This window comes from Mus caroli, unplaced genomic scaffold, assembly GCF_978045245.1.
Source record: "Mus caroli unplaced genomic scaffold, Mus_caroli_1 scaffold_14, whole genome shotgun sequence".
NCBI classification, from domain to species: Eukaryota; Metazoa; Chordata; class Mammalia; order Rodentia; family Muridae; genus Mus; species Mus caroli.
Genome location: NW_028227269.1, coordinates 64,720,824 through 64,730,721, shown reverse-complemented (window position 1 = coordinate 64,730,721; position 9,898 = coordinate 64,720,824). Strand labels below are relative to the sequence as shown.

General features: G+C 41.5%; 1 protein-coding gene across 1 annotated transcript; it reads left to right on the top strand.

The window, feature by feature from the left end:
* The first annotated feature begins 1,168 nt into the window (after positions 1–1,168).
* On the top strand, positions 1,169–2,218 carry Rpl10l (ribosomal protein L10 like). Its single transcript, XM_021179332.2, has one exon. The coding sequence runs from the start codon at positions 1,260–1,262 to the stop codon at positions 1,902–1,904; it is 645 nt and encodes a 214-aa protein (XP_021034991.1). The 5' UTR covers positions 1,169–1,259; the 3' UTR covers positions 1,905–2,218.
* The last annotated feature ends 7,680 nt before the right edge of the window (positions 2,219–9,898 follow it).

Here is a 9,898-nt window from a genome sequence, read left to right as displayed (position 1 = left end):
GGGTTGGTTACTTCCTGACTTTTTGAAAAAGGTTATCAGATAAGTCATTATGATACCACTCACTATTTTAAAAATTCTATAATTTTGGAAGCACGAGGCAAGATCTGGACTGGTAAAAGTACCTAATATTGCATGAACTCTGATCAGTCATTTTATATTTACCTTACAGATTTCTTGCTTCCCGGGCTTATGATACATTCTGGGGACACAGTACATATCCATGAGTGAAAATATACTAAATCATGTTCATGTTATCATCATTTTTTTTCAGTATTATAAAGTACGGCCTTCTTGTGTTCTTGCATTTATTTTTGAGCGACCAAGTCTATTCATTATACTATAGTCAATGAGAATAATTGTGTAAAATTCTTCAAAGCCTATGCTAACCAGCCTCCTAATTTGTAAAATGGTTGAGCTGTGATATGTGAAGCACCTTAACAATCACTACAGCCTTACTTTTTTAGTTTAAAGATTCCATGTTCCTTGTACTTAGGGGGCTTCACATATGCTGGGCCCCACTTGTCTGTTACTGCCAAGTACATATGATTAGTCTTCCCTAACTATTCCTCTGTCCAAATCAGGACTCCATACAGGATTTCAGGGGTTATATTCTCTTCTTCTTTTCCACATTTATCTAAAATGAGACAGACTATTACCACTTAACTCCTCTAATTCTGTACGCCAAATATGGAGATAGCATGCTGTTTTATCTCCACACCCATGAACATAGTAAGGAGTCCAGAACTACTTGCCCAAAAGAGGAATCAAAAGTTATGGGTCTAGGGTCACTAAGAAATTCACCATGACCATAAATCTTTTTTTTTTTTTTTTCCCTTTGGTTTTTCGAGACAGGGTTTCTCTGTGCAGCCCTGGCTGTCCTGGAACTCACCCTGTAGACCAGGTTGGCCTCGAACTCAAAAATTCGCCTGCCTCTGCCTCCCAAGGGCTGGGATTAAAGGTGTGCACCACCACCGCCCAGCTGTAAACATTTATTTTTAAGCCTACTACAAAGCTTAAGGTCAAAGTTCCAAATTCGGTGGACAGTGGTGGGCTTTCTTCGGCCTGAAAGAAACCTTTTAGTAGTTACCACTGAGGCCTGCGCAGGCGTAGAGTGACCCGGAGGTTGAGTGGAAAGGTCTATCTTCAAGTCTTCCTCAGTCTCTATGATTCCCGCAAGGCTTGATGGGTAACAGATAGAAATTTGGCCTCCATTTTGCGGCTGGCGGTGGGCACGTACAGCTGAGGTCCCTGCTGTCGCCATGGGCCGTCGTCCGGCTCGCTGTTACCGGTACTGTAAGAACAAGCCGTACCCAAAGTCCCGTTTCTGCCGAGGGGTCCCGGATGCGAAGATCCGCATCTTTGACCTGGGTCGGAAGAAGGCGAAGGTGGATGAGTTTCCACTCTGCGGCCACATGGTGTCGGACGAGTATGAGCAGCTCTCCTCGGAAGCCCTGGAGGCAGCACGCATCTGCGCCAACAAGTACATGGTGAAGAGCTGTGGCAAGGACGGCTTCCACATCCGCGTGCGGCTGCACCCCTTCCACGTCATCCGCATCAACAAGATGCTGTCGTGCGCAGGCGCTGACAGGCTCCAGACCGGCATGCGAGGAGCCTTCGGGAAACCACAAGGTACAGTGGCGAGGGTCCACATCGGCCAGGTCATCATGTCGATCCGCACCAAGCTGCAGAACAAGGAGCACGTGATCGAAGCCCTACGCCGAGCAAAGTTCAAGTTCCCAGGCCGCCAGAAGATCCACATCTCCAAGAAGTGGGGCTTTACCAAGTTCAACGCAGATGAATTTGAAGACAAGGTGGCGGCCAAGCGCCTCATCCCTGATGGCTGTGGAGTCAAATACATCCCTGAACGCGGTCCTCTGGACAAGTGGCGAGCCCTGCATTCCTGAGGACTTTGCTGGCAGAAAAAAAGTACAGATGAGGTTATAGTTTGAAAAACGTTAATTCTGTTTATTGACTATAGAATGTTACTTTGCATAGTATGGACCATTACAATGGAAAGTACCTGCCTTAAGGAACAAGAAATCTGCAGTTTATAGAGAAAGAATTTTCTATTTTGACCCATGTACTTAAAATTTGGGGGGTATACTGCAGTGTAGCAAATGGTTTGTTGTGATGGTGTAAATGGTACTGTTTGTTATCTTGGATTAAGAGTGGCTAGAGGAGTTGGAAGACGTGTGAGAAGTTCTTCTTTATAGAGAATTAAACATGAAAATTACATCTCAACTGTAGCTTTGGTTGTTTTGCTTTAAACTTGTCAATATTATTTTTTAAATTACCCATAGCCTCAGGTTATCAATCTTAGAACAGTCGGGTGTACTGAAAAAGGATTTTCTAGACAAGCCTTACATTGTCCCACACTCAGGAGACAGTGATCCAATCTTTTTTTCATCACAGAAAGGTTATAGGTGACAACAGAGTTTATATTGCTTGTATTTGGGTCCCAGAGGAATCAACAAAGAAGAGAAAATGACACTAAATCAGCCATCTGTTTTAAGGGGCCTTAGAGAATGTTTGTAATCTGTTGCTGTTTGCCCTGTACAATTACATTGATGAAGCAGGTACTTTCTATTCTATTTTAGAAATGATATAACCTAAAACTGCTGGGTTGAACTGTTTAGTTTTGTTGTTACCTTATCTGCTTTTTAACTTAAACTTCTGAATCTTAATCCTGGAAACAGAGCCTTCGGTTTTCCTCAACGATGCATTTCCAAGGGCAACATATTTAATGGAAGCAGGAAAAGGGGGAGTGAACTGGTGGATACCTTGCTCATTGTTTTGCATTTAGGTAAAGTCTTCTCCAATCAAAAGTTACTGCATCTGACTTGTCCCTCTAAGTTGCTCCTGTGTTTTCACACTTAATTACCATTTTAAGCAATGCCAATACACTCCTAGGTAAGTCTCAATAAGTAACAACATGAGTTCTTTCCAAAGGCTCTTCAACATAAGTATTTACCTGGTTCACTTGATCCTCTGAGAACTCTAGGAAGTTAGGTCATGTGCAGTTAGGTAAAGTTTAACCAGATATTTTGACTCCAATGTGCATTCCTTTTTAAATTTTGACATAATGTCTAAAACCCCAAATTGTTTAAAAATACAAAAAAAAAACATAATGAAGCTCTTGTTTAGCTATATATTAGTATACCCATAAAAATTTTCTGTCACTGCTGTTCACCCTTCTTTTTAGTTTCAAAACTCAAATATGGAAGATTTGAAAAGAATCAAGGCTCTGTCTGGATTGGATCCCTATCACAAAAGAAATCTAAAATACTAGTAGATAGAAAAAACAAATATAAGGTTTTAAATGTTAAATACTGGTGGGTAGCAAATGGCTGGAACTAGAAAATCTAGAGTGAGGTGACACAGATTCCAAAGGACATGCATGGCTATGTACTCACTGAAGTGGATATTAGCAAAAAAGTGCAGAATACCTAGGATACAATTTCAATCCCACTTAGAAGGGGGAACAAAATAAATCACAGGAGGCAGAGGAAAGGAGGGACCTGGGTGGGAGAGGAGAGGGGAAGGGGATCAGGTATGGACAAAGGGGATGGGAAAAGCCCAGAAGGCCAGGAGAATGAATGAAAATATGCAACCTTTGGGGGTGGGAGTTGGTAGGACACTCTAGAAAGTACCAGAGACCTTGGAGTTATGAGACTCAGGACTCAATGGGGGTGGCCTTAGCCAAAATGCCCAACAGTGGGGAGAGGGACCTGAAAGACTACACCTCCAGTAGATAGCATCAAGTGGAGGGTTGCCAATACTCAAAATTTCTGACCCAGAATTGTTATGTCTAAGAACTGCAGGGACAAAAAAGCAGAAGAGGCTGAAGGAAAGGTGATCCATTAACCAACCCAATTTGAGATCTATCTTGTGATGGGGCACCAAGACCTGACACTATTACTGATGCTATGGTGTGCTTGCAGCCAGGAGCCTGGCATGGCTGTACTCTGAGAGGCCCTACCAACAGCCGACTTAGACAGAAGCAAATACTCATACCCAGTCATTCGACTGAAGTCAGGTGCCCCTATGGTTGAGTTACTGTAAGGAATGAGGAAGGTTAAGGGAAGGGAGACCCTTTAGGAAATCCAGCAGTCTCAACCTGGACCCCAACGAGCTCCCAGAGACTGAGCCACCAACTAGGCAGCATACACTGGCTGGTCCAAAGCTCCTGACATATATATATATAGCAGAGGACTGCCTGGTCAGGCCTCAGTGGGAGAAGATGCACCTAATCCTCTAGAGACTTGAGGCCCCAGGAAAGGGGACATTCCTTGGGGGGGGGGTGCAGGAGGAGGAGGAATAGGATTAGGAACTGTGTGTTGAGGGGGGAGGGACTGGAAGGGGTAATGGCTGGAATGTAATTAAATAATACTAAAAAAAATTGAAAACTGGTGGGTAGGTGGCAGAAGGTTTAGAGGAGAGGACTTTGTGCAGCATGGGTATGTGCATGAATGCATACTGCATATATTAAGACTAGAAGTCTGCCTTGGGTAATAAGGTATGTGCACGCGCGCTTGTGTGTGTGTGTGTGTTCGTTTGTGTATGTGTATTAGCTTAGCTAGCTAGTTTCCCCAGGGATCCTCTTTCATTGCCTTAAGTTATTGGAGTTATAGGCTGCTACCATACCTGCTAGGTTTTTGCATGGACTCTGGGATCCAAGTCCAAATGCCAGTCCTCATGTTCTTCAACAAGGACTTTGAATAACAAGCCATCTTTGAAGGTCTTATGTTTTGAGGGTCTTACCGGGATCTGGAGGTTGCTAAACGCGATAGACTGGGTGGCCAGCTTGCTTCAGGATCTGCCAAGCTCTGGCTTCCTAGTGCTAAGTAGGCCACCATGCCTGGCAATTTCCTGGGTGCTAGGGATAGAACTGTCCTAATTGCAGGATTAGTCATTTTACCTGGTTAGCTGTCTCTCCTCCCACTTCAGGTTTGTTCATTTACTACAGTTTTGTGTTATAAGTAATTATTTACATTTTTAATTAAAATTTAAGTTCAGATATTGGGGCTATATATGAAGATGACAGGGAACTTTTTGGGAGTTGGCTCTTCTTCTGCCATGTGTGTCCTGTGGATTGAACTTCGGTCATTAGCACTAAACACCTCCTCTCCCACTGAGGCCCAACCAGAAAGTGGAGGTAGGGGACCCACATGAAGATCAACCTCCACAAGTTAAGAGTGCTTGATGCTTTTACAGAGGATTCAGGTTAGGTTTTCAGCACCTACAAACATCTAACTTCAGTTCCAGGTACTATGATACTGTCTTCTAACCTCCATGGGTTACATGGTAACAGGCACACATGTGGTACACATACATACATGCAGCTCAAATTCCCACACACATAAAATCTAAAAAAAACCCATTTTTTAAAAGTAATGGCATGGCTCCATAAACAGTTTGTAAGCAGCACAAATTTTAATCAGTGTGCTGTTAAAAAAAAAAAAAAGAAGCTGATGATGAAGTTGGGAATGAGGAGTGTGCTTGAGAGGAGGTAAGGGGAGAAGCGAGGTTGAAGATCAAAATACTTTGTATACATATGAAAAACCTTAAACCTTAGTAAAACCATATTAAAGGATACTTGCTTACCACAATAAACCACGAGAAGATATGTTTCCAGCTGAGTTGTAAACTCCAGGGAAGGCACAGCTAGATGATGGAATTATTCATAAATAATACTAATGTTGGGTTGGACTTTGTGATACATGTTCCCAAAATCCTATAGTGGAGATGAATTTTGGAGTTTACTTAAAACAAGTATATAACTGAAGGAAACATTAAAATGTGGTGAAACAAACAAAGGCAAGTAAGCACGTGTGTGATGCCTCTCAGGTACTAAGGACACTCCTTGCTGGCCAGTTTTAACCATCGACACTGGTATTGCAGTTACATCTGTTCCTGTCTCAGTGTTACTCAGCCCCCATATTTGTGTTATCTTTTCAAAAATGATTTTGTGACCTTAATATTCCATATTGAAGTATGCTCTTGGATTTAAGTATACGTTCCCCTCTAGATTTATGTGTAATCAATGTGTTGTTCAATTTTTTTTGTTTTTACTTTCAATTTTGTAATGTTTATGTCTGTTTAATTTGATCTTGTCCTCAACATTAAGAGTTCCTTTTGAGAAAAAGTAGTCTCTGTTTTCACTAAATACTTTATACATGACCCACTGTGAAGATTTGCCTTATCCTGCCCAGATGTGAACTCTCAAGGACGCCTTATTTATTTATTTGTTTCTTGTTTTCAAAAGTATGAGTGGCTATTCAAACCACTACTTTCAGGCTTCTTCTTGGGATATAAACTGTGTTTCACAGGCTTGTTTCATCTGAAAGGTTGAGAATGAATCTAGTTACTCTTTCACAGGGGTTTTGCCATTTTTCATTTAGTCTCCTCTCTGAGGACTGGAGTTCAAGGGCTGTATAATACAAACCATCTACTTTACAATATCCTGGGGATGGAAGCAGGGTCAAGTGACACAGTCTGATGGATGCCAGGTCTTGACTCCTCTTAATATATCATTGGGTATTCTATAGTAACACTCAACCAGCTCAGATGTGTAGCCCACACTCCCGACGTGCTTTGCTTCTTATACTTGGTTGTGGAAGAGGCAGCATCTTTTACACAGAAACTTGGTTCTTATAGGAGCAATTTCTCTTTTCCAGTTCTTATGGGATAGAAACAGGACATAGACTGTGGTACAGAAAGTGGTAATTTTGTTTTATCTTAAAGTTTGAATCACTGAAGTGAAGCCAAACCAAATCAAATCAACAAACAAGACTTTATTCTGGTGGTCAGAAAAATGGGTAGTATCCCGACTTTGTTCATTGCCAAGACTAGTGTGGTCTTGGTGGGGACAGAGTGACATAGTTCTTGCCCTTGGGATAGGGCCCCAGTGTGAACCTCCACACACACATCTGTGGCTGCTGTGGGCATAAGGATTGTTTGTGTCATAGTGTACATATTTTCTGGACCCACTAGCAGTGGAGTACTCTTTGGAGGAATGTCTTCTCTGTTAATGTTAATGACTCCATGATAATTAGTAATAGCAAGAGTCCAGGGGTTGAGGGTATGGCTGTGCCTCAGCAAAATGGTAAATACTGGGACATTCAGGATAGCCCTTAAAGCTATAGGAAAGAACTCTAAATATATGAGTTTGAAAATATGTAATTTCTTAGCGGGGTAGTGGTGGCGCACGCCTTAAGTCCCAGCACTTGGGAGGCAGAGGCAGGAGGATTTCTGAGTTCAAGGCTAGCCTGGTCTACAGAGTGAATTCCCGGACAGCCAGGGCTACACAGAGAAACCAAAAAAAAAAAAAGTAATTTCTTAACTATGCAGAAAATACGGATGCAAAATGAATTATATGAGGGGCTTCACAAATCTAAAGGAACAGAAGCATCTGTGCTGGGAGCCAACTTGTTACAAATTAACGAAGGAAGGAGATAGAGGTTTAGGGAGTGGGGATCTCAGGAGATCCCACCCAGCTAAGTTTTGTGTTCATGGTTACATGAACACAAAGATGAACGCATGAACGCAGAAGATTCCTGAGTTCAGGATCAGCCTAGGACAGCGAGGTTAGGCTCGGAGTGGTGGAATTCATAATTTCAGAGCAGGATCCCAACCGTCTGTCTTATCATTTGTGCTTAGCAAAAGCAGACAAATCTCTGAATTCTTTTGCACTGTTAAGGAAAAAAAAAATGTATGCTTGCTATCTCCTAAGAATCAAAGGCCGAGGGCACGGAATGCTGATTCATAAGATAATCAAAAGGAACCTGGAGCAAATGACTGGATTTATGTGTAAAATAAAAGACCAAAGACCTGTGTTCTGCAGGAGCTGAGCTTTCCAGACATTTTTTTTTTTTTTTTAGGATAAAAAGAGAAAACTGCTTTGAGATTGGCCACACACACACAAGCAAGCAGGACGTGGACAGAGAGATCTGTTAGAATAGCAAGCAAGCAGAATTTAGACAGAGAGATCTCCAGAGAGAAAGCAGAACAGAGAGGGAAGCAGACTGGAAAAGCTGGATCAAGCAGTACACAGGTCATCAGCTTGGATACACGATTTGACTTGAAGTCCTTCTTTTCGCTGCTTCCAGACACGCCCTCTCTGAGAACCCTTCTCCAAGCTGAGGCTGCTCCTTGTCCTGTTCACCACCATTTCCTTTTATCATTCTGCCCCAAGAAATGATAATATAACACACAATAAGATAAAATGAGACACACAGATTGGAATATGATAAAACAACCAAATAAAAAGTGACAAAGAAATGCATGTAGTCCTGGAGTTACACACATTTGCACACAGAGGAATCCCATAAAACAAGCAAACAAATAAACAAAAACAAAAATGAAAGCTCTATGTAAAGGGCCTGTAAAGTAGAAGAGAACAGCAATGCTCAGACTTAGCACTGTAAGACGAAGTATCTCCAGATACCACTGAGTTCAGGGTTTTGCCATCTGCTAGGTGTGCCTACCCTTAGGAGGTTTTTTTTTCCCCCTCATTGAGACTGGTTTCGAGAAATCTTTTTTTCATGTGCAAGTGGCGATTAACTGGTGATGGCTTCTCAGTTAGGGATGGGGCTTGTTCTATTTCTCCTTTCAGCTTTAGGATCCCACCTGGTACAGACTGGTAAGTGTCCTTTGCATAGAGCTTAAGTCTTATTGGCTTGGCTATGCATATTGACCTTTAAATGTATTGTCTAGCAAGCTTGACATGCATTTGAACTCTACCTGGGATTTTCCAGAGGGTCAGGTTGATTATTTCTTGCCATCTTCTTATTTTTGGGTATCACTTCTCTTTTTGATCTAGAGTCTCTAGGTGTGGTTTTAAGTGAGTAATATGAAATTTCTCCAGTTTTTTCTGTTTTGTAATATGTGCACTTAGGCTATGAACTTGCCCCTTAAAACCTCCTTCACTCGGTCTGTGAGTTTGCATGGGTTGTGCATTCATTTTCATTCGGTTCTAAAAAGTTTCTAAATACATAATTCCTGTGTTAACCCATCGTTCATCCTGCAGTGAGTTGTTTGGTTTCCATGAATGTACAAGTTTCTGTTGTTGATATCCAGCTTTAATCCGTGGTGGTCAGATAGGCTGCAGGGAGTTATTTCAATTTTTTTGGTATCTGTTGAGATTTGCTTTGTGTTTAAGTATGTTGACTATTTTGGAGACACTTCCATGAGAAGGAGGTATATTCTGTTCTGTTTTTGTGAAATGTTTTGTAAGTATGTTAGGCTCATTTGGTTTATGACATAAGTAAGCTGCAGAGCATTTCTCTGTATAGGTTTTGTTTGAATGGGACATCTACTGGAGAGAATGGGATATTGATGTCGCTGAGTTATTCATCTCTGTTCGAGGGGCAGTATGCGACTTAAACTTCAGTAGTGTTTCTTTTACAAACTTGGCTGCCCTTGCATTTTGGTGCATAAATGTTAAAAATTGCACTATCCTCTTGGATGTTTCCTTTGATGAGTATTTGGTGACCCAGTGACAGTCTCTCTCTTTTTGGGTTATTTTTAGTTTGAAGTCTGTTTTGTCAGATATTAAAATGGCTATACCGGCTTCTTTCTTAGGACTGTTTGCTTAGAATATGTATATATATTTCATCCTTTTATTTTGAGGTGATGTCTATTTTGTGAAGGTACACTTCCTGAGTAAGCTGAAGGATGGATCCCATTTTGAATATATTCTTTTAGTCTGTATCTTTTTAGGGGAGAGTTGAGAATATTGATGTTGAAAGCTATCAATGAGCATTGTTTATTAATTCCCATCATTTCATTTTTGTGGTGTGGGCTTTTTTCTCCCCACTTTTGATTTCATGGTCTGATATTATCTATTATATTTGCTTGGGCATGATTCACCTCTTCTGATTGAAGTTTTCCTGCTAGC